At 51.5% G+C, this 15,252-nt stretch overlaps 1 protein-coding gene across 4 annotated transcripts in view; it reads left to right on the forward strand.

Annotated features, from left to right (window-relative positions):
- The window catches only part of HIPK2 (homeodomain interacting protein kinase 2), a 177,423-nt gene that overhangs the window by 53,155 nt on the left and 109,016 nt on the right, over positions 1-15,252 (forward strand). For all 4 annotated transcript variants that reach the window (XM_059396286.1, XM_059396287.1, XM_059396288.1 and 1 more), the window contains exon 2: positions 3,241-4,324. In XM_059396286.1, the coding sequence (XP_059252269.1) occupies positions 3,241-4,324 (1,084 nt within the window). The remainder of the gene's footprint in view (positions 1-3,240; positions 4,325-15,252) is intronic.

Below are 15,252 nucleotides of genomic sequence, written 5' to 3' on the forward strand. Positions count from 1 at the left end.
GCCGTAGGGAAAGAGATATGATCACTGTGGGTTGGAGAGGTCTGGGAAGAGGAGGGATCTGAATGGTCTTGTCTTTGAATAAATTGAGAGAAATGGTGAAAGCCTGCCAGAGGAGGGAATGGTGTAAGAGCGTAGAGGTAGGGCGTATAAGAGACATTCTAGAAACAGTGAGTAGAGCAGCTTAATTCAAGTTGGAGGTTGAGGACGGTTACTAAGTTACTAGTTGGAGATGAAGCCAGCAAGGTAACTGAAGTCAAATTTGATGGTGTTAAATGAAAGAGTCCTCCACTTTATCCTGTAGACACCAAGGAGTCATTGAAAGTTTTTGGACAGGCGCCTGGATGGCACAGTTCATTGAGCGTTCAGCTCTTGTTTTGGCTCAGGTTGTGATCTCAGGGTTGTGAGATTGAGCCCCAGGTCTGGCTCCACACTCTGGAGTCTGCTTAAGGCTCTCTCTACTCCTTACCACATGCACGCACTCTATCTCTCTGTCTCTGTCTCTCTCTTTAAAATAAATAAATCTTAAAAAAAGAAAAAAAAGAAAGAAAGAAAATGGTTTTGGTTTTGGACAGAGGAGTAACATGCTTAGAAATATTCTAGGAAGATTAATCTGGCAGCTCAATATGGAGAAATTAGAGGAAAAGAGACTGCTCAGGTAGACCAGATGTCTGTTTGGTCTAGTCCTACTAGAAAGCAATAAATGTTTTAATTTTGGAAGTGGCAGCAGGAACAGAAATAAAGAGATGGATACAAAAGACATTTTGAAAGAAGGAAAAATTACTAAGACTCAGCACCTTCTTGTCCGTGGATAAAAGAAGACTCATCAAAGGTAAATCCACATTTTTGGAACCAAGTGACTAGAAGAATATTCTATGAACAGAAAGGGGGATGTTAGAAAGGGGTGTGAGGTGGTTAAATTTTTAGGAGAAGATAAGGGAGTTCAGCTTTGGAAGATAGTCTTTCATGTAGCAGGGGGCAGAAATATATTCATGGAAGGTAAGAGGGAGAGTCTGGCCTGTGGTGAAGGCAGGAGTCACCTTCATAGACAGGACAGGTCAGACTGAATGAATGTCTTCCAGAGAGAACAGAGTCAAAGTGTTGGAAATGCCAACATTTTAAAGGAGAAAGAGGTAAAGGAACCACCAAGGCACACAGTATGCAATCAGACACTGGAGGAGGAGATTACAGATTCTCCTAAGCACAGATAAGAGCATCAAGAAGGAAGTTGTGGTCAGTGTATCAGCTGTTGCAGGGAGGTCAAGGGGGAACAGGGGCTGAAAAAAGCCCTTGGGTTAGGCAATTAGGAAGTCGTTTACCTTTAAGAACACAGAACTATAGTGTAAGGATGTGGGGGTTGGAGGAGCGTGGCTTAAGGAATGAGCCTTGAAGAAAAGGGAGCATAAACCACTGATTACAGGTGAGAAGAAGGAAAAACTAAACGGGGAAGAGTATGGCTCTTACTCCTCTTGGCTTTTAAGTTGGGAGTATGTTCACACACACACACACACACGAAGGCAGAAGGAAAAGATTAAGTCATTGATTTGCTGGGCAAAACTTTATTAAGTGCCTACTGAGGACTTTGAACTAATTAACAGGCAGGAACTGAAAGCTGTAAGAGAAGAAAAGGACCGGGGAGGGAACCAGAGAGGAGGAATCATGAGAATTAGACAAAATTTTTGTGTTGGAAAGGAGAGATTCCGCTTCCTCTGAGACCAGAGAGAAGGAAGAAAGGATGGCAGGGGTGTGTGTGTGTGTGTGTGTGCGCGTGTGCATGTAGATTCTGGAATGTTCTGAAATGAAGAGAATAAAGGTGGAAAGCAAGGCTGCTGATAGTGGGCTCCTGGACAAAGGGGCAGGTGTCTGCTGGGAGAGAAAGGGTGGCCAGGGTGACAGGGGACCAGGGGGGAAGGAAAATATTTGTTAAATGACCACTCTGGCTAACGAGAAGGGATCAGAGACACGAACACGAGGATGGCTAAACAGCAGTGGTGCTTGAGGAAGCCCCTCTGTCCTTGTGCTTCCAGGAGAAACGTTTGTCAGCTGCAGTTAGCTGGTGAGCAGTGTCTGTTTCCACTTTCACCTCTAAGAACTTGCCTTTCTCGTTCTCTTATTTTTTCTTGATAGTTTTTTATAAATTTTTGTTTGTGTCTAGAATCACCATAATTGTAAATCGTACTATTCCAGAGTTAATGCTCTTACAGATTTCTGCGGTTATCTCAACTGTGGCTGAGATGTTGGAATGAAATAATAGTGTTTTCTAGATAAACACATTGGTAGATGAACTGAGCAGGAAAGTTAGTGAGTGGAGCCCATGAATGGTGCTACCTCCTCCTCCCCCCAAATACATAAATGCTTTAATGATATAAAACATATAAAATAGATGATAAAATGTTTTATTGAGGCCATCTAAATGAAGATATCAGACTGACTGCTCTTCTCCTCAGCCTTACAGAATTCATTTAAGATGACTAAGATCCCAGAGGATAATTACAGTTCATCCAGAAGCCAGTGGTTCATGAGTGACTCCACGATTGGACCGGTGTGGGAAGACATCTTAGCTAACCTGGGGTCTGTGACAGGGAGCAGTAGACCATGTGGGACAACTTAGTCTGTAACAGTTAACTGGGCCACCTGATAAGGTCCTCAGTTTTAGTAGGATTGTAGCCCAGTGAGAATTGAGGAAGAATCTGTTTCTATCACAGACAATATTTATTTATTTTTATTTTTATTTTCAAAAGATTTTCTTTATTTATTTGACAGAGATTACAAGTAGGCAGAGCGGCAGGCAGAAGGAAAGGGAGAAGTAGGCTCCCTGCTCAGGCTCCCTGATGCAGGGCTCGATCCCAGGACCCTGGGATCATGACCTGAGTGGAAGGCAGTGGCTTATCTGACTAAGCCACCCAGGCACTCCTGTCACAGTATTTATTTAAAAAGAAGTAATGAACAGACTTCTGATACTCTTCTTTCTGTATCTGAATCTTGGTTGTGTTCCTGACTGACTCTACGGCTCTTCCCTTCTCCTAATGATGGCCGTTAGAACACTCAGACTCCTTGGCCTCACAGACAGAGTGGCCACAATGTGCTTCTGGGGAGATTAGGTTGGCTTTTCCCCGCCTTGCTTTGAGGTTGGAGGAAAATATTCTCTAGGACCCAAGCCACTGGGCGGATGTGTTGGATCTGTTGGATTCACTCATTTAAGGGTGACTAAAATCCTTCTCTTCCCCTTCCTTTTTCTTGTAGGTATGGCCTCACATGTGCAAGTCTTCTCCCCTCACACCCTTCAATCAAGTGCCTTCTGTAGTGTGAAGAAACTGAAAGTAGAGCCGAGTTCCACCTGGGACATGACTGGGTACGGCTCCCACAGCAAAGTGTATAGCCAGAGCAAGAACATACCACCTTCTCAGCCAGCCACCACAACCGTCAGCACCTCCTTGCCGATCCCAAACCCAAGCCTACCTTACGAGCAGACCATCATCTTCCCAGGAAGCACCGGCCACATAGTTGTAACATCAGCAAGTAGCACTTCTGTCACTGGGCAAGTCCTCGGCGGACCACATAACCTAATGCGTCGAAGCACTGTGAGCCTCCTTGATACCTACCAAAAATGTGGACTCAAGCGTAAGAGCGAGGAGATTGAGAACACAAGCAGCGTGCAGATCATTGAAGAACATCCACCCATGATTCAGAACAATGCGAGTGGGGCCACTGTAGCCACTGCCACCACATCGACTGCCACGTCCAAAAACAGTGGCTCCAACAGCGAAGGGGACTACCAGCTGGTCCAGCATGAGGTGCTGTGCTCCATGACCAACACTTATGAAGTTCTGGAATTCCTGGGCCGAGGGACATTCGGGCAGGTGGTCAAGTGCTGGAAGCGGGGCACCAATGAGATCGTGGCCATCAAAATCCTGAAGAACCACCCGTCGTATGCGCGGCAGGGTCAGATCGAGGTGAGCATCCTGGCCCGCTTGAGCACGGAGAGCGCCGACGACTACAACTTTGTTCGCGCCTACGAGTGCTTCCAGCACAAGAACCACACGTGCTTGGTGTTTGAGATGTTGGAGCAGAACCTCTATGACTTTCTGAAGCAGAACAAGTTTAGCCCCTTGCCCCTCAAATACATTCGCCCCGTCCTCCAGCAGGTAGCCACAGCCCTGATGAAACTGAAGAGCCTTGGTCTCATCCATGCCGACCTCAAACCGGAGAACATCATGCTGGTAGATCCTTCTAGACAACCGTACAGAGTAAAGGTCATCGACTTTGGGTCAGCTAGTCATGTGTCCAAGGCTGTGTGTTCCACCTACTTGCAGTCCAGATACTACAGGTAAGACCGCTGGTCCGGACACAGGAGATGCCGAGTGCCCTTGGCGTGCACAGAGTGTGCTGCGGGGGTCTCCGGGGCGGGCTTGGGGGTAAAATTACACGCCTCCAGCTGTTGCCCTCAACGTGACCATCGTTTGGTTGGAAAATGAGGACATGCACGTGAAAATGATGGTTAGAAGCCACAGGGGAGTGGAGCCAAGTAAGCAGCTTGGCGTAGGTGTTCAGGCTCCGAAGGGACTTCTGGAGGCTGGGGTGAAGGGCATGGCAGGGCCGTCAGTTCCTGGCGGGTGTGGGGAGCCGGACGTGGGCCGGGGGGGCAGGAGGGGTGTGCGTCATTGAAGTCCCTGCCACAGGAACACACGACACTTGCGCCGGAGACCAGGAGGACAGCCGCGCGCAACCACAGCGGGGGTCCCGTAGGTGACAGCGGATATGAGAGAAAGGATGGGTTGGGGGTTGGGGTCTTAAATCCTCCACTAGGGGGTTGCGGCTGTATCCTTAAACACGGAGCAAGCACTGAGGCGTCGGGACAGGTAGCAGGGTGGTGAATGGAGGGTAGCAGGACCTGAGCACTGCTGAGAAGATGACTTCTGTGTCCCCAGGGAGGAAGGAGGGGGAGGGAGCAGTGTGGTCCCAGGACTGAGGGGGCCAGTCGGCACACGCCTGTGGTGGAGAGCTCCGGGTCTGTGGCAGCCTGGGTAGGGAGTGCAAAGCTTGTATTCCTTCCCTCGCTCAACAAGGATTGACCGCGCTCCTGGCATGTGCCGGGTGCAGTGCTAGCTGCCAGGATACGGCAGTGGCTTTGAGAGACCCCGGGTTGACCTCCGCTCGCTAAGCTGTGTGGCATGGGCTTGTCGCCTTGTACCTCTGTGCCTTCTCTTCCTCACCCATGAGCTGGGGAAGTCTGGTCTCCAGCCTGGGGGTTGCTGGGACAGGGGACTGCGTTACGCAGCCCAAGAGCTTCCCTCGCTGTCCAGCTCAGGGTCGGTGCATGAGGAGTGGGGAGAAGTGGGAAGCAGGAGAGCAGTTGGGGGACACAGCAGGTGGGCTCATTTACGAGGCTGTCATGCAGGCCATGAATACAGGGCCCCAGGACTCCTGTGCCTGAGCCCTTGTGCCCTGACCTTCCGATTGGGCTGTGCTTTCTCCATACTTCCTTCCAGGCCACAGAGAAAGGCTGCAGAAGGTGCTAGAGCTGTGTGAGCACAACTGACCGCTCACATCCCTGAGGCTGACCGGCCCCGTCTACCCCCCCCGCCACCCTGCGGGTCTCAGTAGATAACCTCCCACCCAGGCCCTGAGCGCTCTGGGCCCGAGGCCATGCCCCTTCCTGTTCCTCACAGGGGAACAGGCCCTGCTGTGTCCCTGCCGCTGCCCCAGCCCCCAACTCCTGAACCACAGTAGCTCTTCCAGACTCCACTCCTGCCCCAGCCCCTCCCCAGCCATGTCCTTCCCCAGCATTCCACCTCGTCCACCCGCTGCTGAGGATCAGCCTCCGCTGGCTTCTGCCCCGCCCCCCGCCTCCCCTACCCCCTGCCTCCGTTGCCCCCCTGCTCCCCGCCCCCCTCCCTCTCTGCCAGCCCTAGGAGGGAAGGCTCTGCTGCTCACTCACTTGCAGTCTGCTGGGGGCCCCTCTGCTGCTCACTCACTTGCAGTCTGCTGGGGGCCCCTCTGCTCTGAAGCCACACGGAGAGGGAAGCCCGGTGCCCGGTGCTGTGGCCACAGAGGAAGGGGACCTGGGCCTGGAGCCTGCAGGAGAAGGCCCTGCGGGAGCCCTAGGGCAGGCTTGAAGGAGGAGGACTGCAAGCCCAGGTTCTCTTCAGGAGGTACCCTTCTTTGAAAGGTGGCTCTGGGTGGCGTCTTAACGGGTCACCTTCACAGGTCACGGAAGGACCTGCTGGTGCTCAGGCTTCGAATACTCGGTTACCCTAAATTGCTGTTTAACGGACAGATACCGGTTTTATTCACCTTCACTAGAAATTGAGCATGGCGACTTGTCAAGAGACTTTTTAAAAACTTCCAGAAAGGCATGGCATATCGAGAGTAAGACTTGATGGGTGAACGAAGTTGATTTTAGGGATTCTTTATGTACTCGTGGCTTCTCGCCGCCTTGTGCCCCTTGCACGCGCCCGACATTCCCACCGCCTCCACCCAGTGGTCTCTGCCCCTGATGCCTGGGACCAGGGAGTCTGTGGGTGTGGAAGGCTTGTTTGCACATAGTGTCAGGGCTCTCCGAAGCTCCCCTCCCCCATCTCGTACCTCTGGCCCCTGCACCCCTTTCTTTAACCCTTAGATGACTGTTGCCTAACATTCTGGGCAGGCAAACCTCTTCCTCCTCACAGTCCCTTAGGCCAAAAAGATGCATATCCTTGGTTCTCTATGGTGGGCCTCTGTGCCTGGCTCTGGTTTCGTGGGCACAGCCCCCACGAGAGCCAGCCCAGCTGTTCTACCTCAGGTGCTGCATCCTCTTGACGTTGGTCACCTCGTTCCGTGCCCTCCCCAGGCCTCTTCTGAACCTCGGAGTGGTTTGCTGCCACAGAGAGCAATGCAGGTGCTTCCGGACGGTCTTAGGCTCCATCTGTGTCAGCCCCAGCTCTCTGTGAGGGACAGCCAACTCTGGGCCACGATTACCAAGTTGATTTTTCCAATTGCTTTGCCTCTCATAGGGGCTGGGACCGGGAACAATCTCTACAGTTGTCCACTGTTGATCTGAGAAGGAAGACATTTTCAGCCACCTCTTGAGAGAGCATGTCTGTGTTTGGGGTGGGGAAGTCAGCACACGGTGGATCTGTCCTTCCATAGGGCCTGGTTCCCCTGGGGTTCCCCGTGTCTGTGCTGGCTGCATTATCCCCTGGGACCTCTCACTTTCGAAGGGGAGGACACTCCCATGTCCCTCCTTATTTTAAATGGGACAGTATTAAATATCTTCCCTTACTCTCTTCCCTGAGAGTGACATGGAAACGGTATGACATAGAGAGACATTCCTGTCCTCAGCCTGAGGTACATGGAAAAATCGGTGGTGTCACAGAGAGGAACTCCAGGATTTGCTTGGCCGAGGCTGGGGGCATATTACTGTAGAGGCAACCCTGACGGGGTGTTTTTCAGGAAACAAAGGCTCCATTCTTGAGTTTTTACCTCGGATGCATGAGTATCCCCTTCCTGCTTGACCTTCCAACTTGAAGGTCTGTTACGTAGGCAACTGCCACATTGTACTGATTCTCCAACTGGATTCTGCATGAGAACCACCAGGAGAGCTTGTTTAAGAACACGTTTCCACCAAGGTCCTGCTCCAGACCCACCAAATCAGAAGTTTCCAGAGGAGTGCTCCCAAGAAGGTCTCCACCCTGGGCATGTACACACACACACACACACACACACACACACACAGTTTACTGCAGGGAATTGTATACAAGCTTGTGTAGGTGGTTTTCAGCCCACTCTGAGAAACACTGCTGGGGAGAAAGAGATTCCCTCAGTGGTGTCCCTTTCCCATGCTCACACCCCGAGAAACGGAGTCGGAGGGAATTCTCTTTCTCCTTGTTACCTCACCTTGGAAGTCCCTGACATTTCCCTATGTGAGTCTACACTGATGACAGTTTTTAATGGGGTTTTTTTGGGGGGTTTTTGTTTTTGTTTTTTTTTTGTTGTTGTTTGTTTCAGTGGAGAGCGAGCAAGTAATAAATTGATGTGGGGGTATTTCCACCATTGGTGAGGCCAGGAAACTAAGAACAAGACCAAATATTAAGCTCTACTTTCCGGAAAAACCAACAAAAGACCTGCCATTCAGGCAGAAGATAGTGATTAAAATGTGTAGATTTGTTTGTTTGTTTGTTTGTGTCTGCTCTGGGCTATTCAAAATACTCTGGACTTAATTTGGAACAAAGACCTTGACTAAGACCTCAAAAAAATGGGCATAAAAATTTAGGACATAAAAATGTCCAGTAATCTCCTTGTTCAGAATAATCTAACCCTTTTTTTGGCTGATTGTTTGGGTTGCAGGGATTATCTTCCGGTTGGTTACATGGTCGTTTGAGGTCGGGCGGAGATCTGTTTTAACTCAGTTCAGTTGATCAGGTGTTTGCCGGGTCTTGCTGGGGGTCCTGCGGTGGATCTCTTAAAGGAAAGGAGGTAAAGGAAAAGGTCTAATCCTGAGTTTATGGCCTCTCTGAAGTGACCAAGAGCCGAAACAAATCGCCTAGAGTGGAATTCGGGTGTTTAGACAGCGCAAATGTTTGACAACTCTGTAGGTGTTCATTGAGCCTGGAGGGGAACGAATCATGAGAAAAACTAGGGAAAGAAATTCAGAGTTAGCCCAAGATTGGCCAGACCGGTTAATAGGGAGGATCTCTAGAGCAGGAGCTGTATCGTACGAATCTTGACGTGGGTCGTACAGGAAATGAGAGCTGGGGGTGAGGGAGCCTGGGAGCCACTGGGATGGGCACAAATCGGGCAAGATGGTGACGTCTGGAAGGACTTGAATGAAGACTTGGGTTGGAGTAGGGGTTAGGGGAGTGAGGTCTCATGGGGGATACTATTAAGGTAGGAGTTGGGGCTTGGATTTAATAACAGTAATTTAATGAAGTTAATCAATTAGAATAGAAAACAAAAGTTGGGGGGAAGCTAGAGGCTAGGAGGCCATCGTCATTGTTCAGGAATAAAGGGAGGAGGCCCTGGATTACAATGTCCGCCCCAGCAGCAGGAACGTGAACGCTCGTAGTGCTTTTAACCTTCCAGGTACCGTGGCTGTGTCGTTGGCCTAGAGGCGACAGTTTTCTGTTAATTGAGCTTTCTCTAAGGCACAGTTCTGAAGCTCTGGCCTCTTTGGAACCTGATGTCCGATCCCAGCACGGTGTGTCTCCAGCTAACCGTGTTCCACTGAGTCATGGGGAGAACGTCAGTGTGAGCTCTCCACTCTCCTGCGCCTGATCCCATTATGACCAGGACCTGCGTTTGGTCATACGGTTCCTCAGAGTTGAGGGGTAGCCTGTGGTTTTTTTCTTCTGTGGGTTGAGCTTGGCCTCCTTACCCACACCGGAAGCCCCCTCTTCTCTCCTCCCCACCAGTAACGGACACGGGGGGTCTAGCATATTCCAAAATGCCGTACGATGCGTCACTTCAGAAAAGGGGCACAGCTTCCTAAAGCCATAAGCGTAAGTAGTTTTAAAAATGGCATAATTTGTGCAGATAATCAAGTATAAAGCGTACCTGACTAGAAGTACGGTTTGACTGAGAAGAGCCCTGAAAGGAGTCGCATTGCAGGCGTTAGCTTTTTAAATTAATTTACATTTATTACCAGCAGACAGATACAACAGGAAAAGGCTCTAGCTTGCCCCTTGAGGGTATTAAGTGAAACACTCGTGCCACTGGCAAGCTCATCCACCGAGGGCGACGGTTATGAATATGTGAAAGCTTTCAGGGCTGCGGCTTTTCCGAGGAGAATAACCACTAGGCTACCTACCTGCCTGTTAGCTTATCTCCAGTTTCCCTTTACTTGGCTCCAGGACCTTGAACCGTGCAAAGAAAAATTTGAAATTAAAGCTTTCTTTAGTGGGAAGCTGGAGTGGGAAGCCTTGTGTGTTACTTGGTCTGTCGGCCTGAGGGCCCCTCCTGCATGCACACGCACCCCCCTCACCCCCACACACGCAGGTGGGGTTGAGGACCCAGTGCAGAAGCTGCCCTAATGCCCCAGAAATGGCCCCATTTTCTGCCTTGCAGCAGGGATACCAACCACATGTCCCCAAAGCTGAGGACAGTGGGACTGGAACCATGTTGGCGTTCAAGGGGTAAACCAGGTGTTTCCAAAGCGTAATCTAGGGAGCCTCCTGCTGCAGAACCACGCGGGTCCCTCTCAAAAGCGGAGATCCCTGGGTTGTAGAACAAATCTAATGAGTGAACCAGGCCCTCTGGCTGCGGGGCAAGGCGACATACATTCAGACAAGCCCGACAGCTAATTGTGCTGTTGAAACTACTTCCGAGGTATGGCATCCAGAAGCAGTCCGAATGTAATGTGTACAACCTGATGGGTTTGAGCGCAATATACACCATGAGGCTGTCCCCCAGTCTATGCCATGAACACACCATCACCTCCAGAAGTTCCCTCCCATCCTCTTTGTTCATCATCATCATGATTTTATCCTTTGAGAGCTGTGGTTGCTCTAAATGGCAGGGCTTCCAGAATAGGTCACCTGCACCCGCCCCACCGCGGGTGGACCACACGCCCCGTTGAGATGGGAGAAGCGGGACTGCTGGTGACAGCCTGGCTTTGAGCTGTGGATCGGTCACCTGAGCGGCTCACAGCCCCTCTGTGGGGCCCAGTCACTGCCTGCCTTGTGGTCAGACCCCTTTTGCCCCAGTGGTGGTGACAGAGAAGATCCAAAAATAGCTAGTGAGCTAGGAGAGGGCGAGTATGACGTGACCCGGGAAGCGGGGGGTGGAGGAGGTGGGCTGGTTGGGGGGCAGGAGGGACAGCAGACGAGCAGCAGAGACGACCGTACGTGTCATTCTCTGCGTGATTTCCAGTAGACGTAGCACTGACTGCCGGGTGGTGACCGGGCCCTCCCTGCAGCCACAGCTGGGTTTGGAACTATCATCCCGATTTATGCATTGAGCAAATAATTGTTTGAATTCCGAAGATGTGCCAGACACTGTGCTTTGTGCTGAGGTTTCAAGCAATGAGTGGGAGGACTGCCTTCAGCTATGCGGTTCTGCCCCTATGTCTGTAATGGAATGAGCTGTCCTTGGGGAGCCGTTCGTTGGGTGTGCCAGGCTCCCCTGTCCTTGTCCGCCCAGTGTAGACATCTCTCGTTAAACTGACAAGGGAGCGTGTGCAAGACAAACCCAGAGTCTCCTTTCTCCCTCAGCCCCGTTGGCTTAAACCCCCGTGGAGAGTCAGGGCTCTTGGTCTTGTGTATTGGGCTGTGGCCCTCTTTCCCAGACAGAGGTGGAGAGGGTGGCATTGTGGAAATGAAGGTGTTAAGTTGGGTGTCCCGCAGGCCGAGCCAGAGACAGGGCTTGGGTGCCAAGAGTCCTTTTGGGAGATCTCAGGGGACAGGAGCAAGGGAATGGGGGAGTGATACCAAAATTAGGGGCTGCCCCATTCTGCTTCCAGGGAGCCAATGAAGGTCTTTGGGATTGGGCCCCAGAAGGGTAGAAGGCTGGGGCTGGGTGGGCTGGGGCAGGCCGAGAGGAAGCTGAAGCAGAAAAGCAAGGTGACATGAGGCACAGAGAGGTCCTCGGTGACGGTGGCTGAAATCAGAGGGCACAGCTTCAGGTGTCTTCTGTGACGCTCTGCCCAGAGACACCCAGGGCCTCCCCGCCACTTACCTGTGCCATGGTTTTAAATGGAAAGAGAATAAAAGGGAAATGCCCTTTTAGAGAAATTTAAGGACTCTACAGGCTAAGAATTCAGAGTTGAACTCTAAACGTTTGGGTTGTTTGGAAGTTGAAGATCTTACTTAAAATCTAAAATTAATTACAAAATAAAGCAAACTAAAATTCATGAATCTTGCCTCCACCTTTTGTAGCTGGTTGGGTGCCAGGTGGAGGTGGGAGCCGGGCTGGGTCTGGGAGAGAATACCCAGGCCGGGGCAGGGCCATGGGGTCTGAAGTCGGAGCTTGTGGGAGAAACAGTGGAGGGACGTGCCGGGAACTACTGTTCTCCTGTGTTGTCTGCGTGCCCTTAGCAGGGGACCTGACACTTTTCCCTGCGGCTCCACTGTTGAATGAGTGAATGGCCAACTGGCCCAGGGAATGAATGAATGGCCTCAGTGGCCCAGCTCACGCCACCACACGGCAGATGCTCTCACGCACCCACTTTCCTGCGGTCTTTCACTGGTCACCTAAACCCTGGGCCTGTGGCGTCCCGCATCTCCAAGCCCTGGATCCGACGGGACCCCTTCGGGAACATCCACGTCTCACCAGGAACATTCATCCCATCTTGCCTTTCCACCTGTGAGATTTCAATTTAAAACCCGAAGACAGCTGACTCGGCTTTTTACAGATTAGTTCCCTGAAATCAGCCAACATCTGTCATGTCCCATTTTACCTCTGCAGAAAATTAGAAGTGACTATCCACGGGGGCGCGGAGCCAGGGCCGAGGGCAGCACCTTCTCACTGGAGAGCCTTGGGGGCGTGAGACGGTGCCGTCCCTCCGGGCCTCCAACCTCCTCCCCGCCGCTCCGTCTGGGGGCCTCCCCACGCCTGAGAGACAGGACTCCCCTAACTTGCTCTTCCGACCTGTGAGCCGAGGGAACGAAGATTTCCCGTGGAGAGAGGGGGCTGGTCCGCTGCTCCGCGTGCTCGGCACGTGCGAAGCTGTCAGGGAGCGTGAGCTGCTCATACTTGTCCCACGACAGCTGCTGTGCGTGTCATTCTCTTCGTCGTTACTGTATGTGGCAGCAGGCCTGGCTCTGAGTTCCAGCTCTGCTCCCTTAGAGCTGTGTGACTTTAGGCAAATTCCCACACCTCTCTGAGGCTCCTTGTCCTCTGCTCTTACAAGGGGAAAATCACAGCCATTGTGGAAGCTGTTGGAAGGACTCTGGGAGGGAGCAGCACGAACCTGCGGGAACTTCGCCTGGCCCGGGGCACCTGCCTCTCTCCTGACTGTCGTGCTTTTTTCACAGTTACATGCCTCTGACTTAGCATTTATTTAATTTGGACTGCGTGTCATTAGCTGTCGACATCCCCAGCATTCGCCAGCTCCTGGGGATCACGCACGGTTTCTTTTTCATCTCTGTGGACGTCGAGGCCCAGCACGACGCGTCCCCTTCGGTCGGTGCGGGGGCTGCGTGCTGGGAGTGTGTTTGCTGGGTTTCCTTCGGCATCAGGAAGGGACAGTGTCCAGCTCCACAGTGAAGGGGTCAGCATTTGAGGAAAGGCACGATGTCTCCCCCCGCGTCGGGAGGGAGGTGACAGAACTGTGTTGGTGTGGCGAGAAAGGCAGGGGGTGCTCTTCCTGACTTGAGGGCCCGGGCTGCTGCCCTGCGGCTCCGGTGAACCTGAGGACGGCTGTGCGGTCTTGCACTGGAGAATGGGGAATGCACACTAGAAGCCCCGCAAGGTCAGATTGCATTCGACCCTTGCCGTGACTTCCCACACCCGCTCCCCATCTCTGCCCGCATCAGGAAGGTCAGGGAGCCAAACTGTTCAGGGATCCCCCCGAGGCATGTGTGTGTGTGTTGTGTGAGCGTGTGTTGCTATGTGTGTGCATGTGTTGGACGTGTGAGTATGTTTTGGTGTGGGTGTTGGATATGTGACTGTGTGTTGGTGTGTATTGAATGTGTGTCTGGTATGTGTGCATTGGATGTGTGAGTTTCGGTGTGAGTGTGTCTGTTGAAATGTGTGTTTGGTATTTGTGAGTATGGGTGCTGGTGCCGGTGTGTTGGTATGTGTAAGTGTGTATTGTACATGTGTTAGACATGGAGTGTGTATTGGTGTTGGCGTGTGTGGATATTGGATGTATGAGTGTGTTGGTGTGAGTTTGTGGGTATAGAATGTGTTTGGTGTGTATATTGTACATGAGTATTGTTGTGTGTGTGGGTATGGATGTGTGTTGCTATGAGTGGAATTGTATATACATGTTAGATGTGTGAGTGTGTGTTGAATATATGAGTGTGTGCTCTGTGCGTATTGAATATGTGAGTGTGTGCTGTGTGCGTGTGCACTGGTGTGGGTGTGTTGGGTGTGCCAGCGCAGTGGCAGCAGGTAGACTTGCCTGTGGGATCCCCCTATTTCAGCCCCTTTTGGACCTGCTTCACGTGACTGGGGACGTGTACTGTCTAGCTCACAACCTTGTTTATGTAAAGGTGGACTGGAAATTCAAAGTTTTTTGGCCAGAACGCAAGGGACGAGCTATTGGTGTCCCTTCGTTGTCGTCTGCTGACCTCCAGTGAAGGAGTTCTAGCTCTTCTTTTTGTCAGTTGGAACTTCTCTTAGCAAATGAAAATGCAGTAAGCGTGACCCCCCAGGATATAAATAGACCTGGCCCTGAGCTCTGCTGTTCTCACTTGTGAACATGGAATATTCGCCCTGAACAGCAGCAGGGCGGCCTCGGGGAGATGGGACAGCTCCGCGTCCTGGTTGTGGATGGATATCGTGCCGCAAACCCATACGTGGACTAAAACACAGAGGTCTCGCATCAAGAAATTAAATAAAAATGTTTGAAATAAAAATTTTAAATCTGTTTATCCTTAAAGACCTCTAAGGAAATTGTTGATAACATTAAACCCTTAAACCTTATCTTGCCTGGTTTTTCTTCCTGTTTTTGTTGTGTTGTGGTACGTTGGGGCAAAAGAGATAAATTTGTTCATCCTGTGACAGGATGGTGAACAGGGTAACAGTCATTTCTGGAAATGGCCGGATGGGGGGACCCATGGAAACGACTCTGGGGAGTAAACAGCGGCCGGGGACGGAAGCCTCTCTCACGCTGGCTCTTCATTCCACGTGCTGCTCTGTGTGTAGGTCACGACCTGTCCTCTAACACATAAGGACAGTGACCTCCAGGAACAGAGAAATGACACACTGTTTCTTCTGATCCTTCTGAAGTGTCAAAATCCAAAAAGAAGAGAAGACTTTGTGGAGTTTGGTCCCCCAGCTTTATTATGCCTGCAGGGTCCTGCCCTTGGCTGTCCCACCATTGTGGCTGTGGCCAGCTCACCCATGTTTGAAACAAACCATTTTCCCCAAACCAGTTTTTCCCCAATGGCAGGCCGCCCATCTGAGGAGATTTTCATGCATATTACAGAGAAGTAGCAGGTTTTGCCGGAAGGTTCTTTTGTCCCTCACAAAGAGCGGGTGCCCACATGCCATCTTGGGTGCAGTGGGTGGTTATCTCTTCTGCGTCTCAGTGACGGACCTTGGAGAGGGGCCCCTGTCCCCGGCAGCCCTCCCAGGCATGACGAGGCCAGTTCTGACAGCAGGACATGGGTCATG

Source organism: Mustela nigripes, chromosome 4, assembly GCF_022355385.1.
Source record: "Mustela nigripes isolate SB6536 chromosome 4, MUSNIG.SB6536, whole genome shotgun sequence".
Classification (NCBI taxonomy): Eukaryota; Metazoa; Chordata; class Mammalia; order Carnivora; family Mustelidae; genus Mustela; species Mustela nigripes.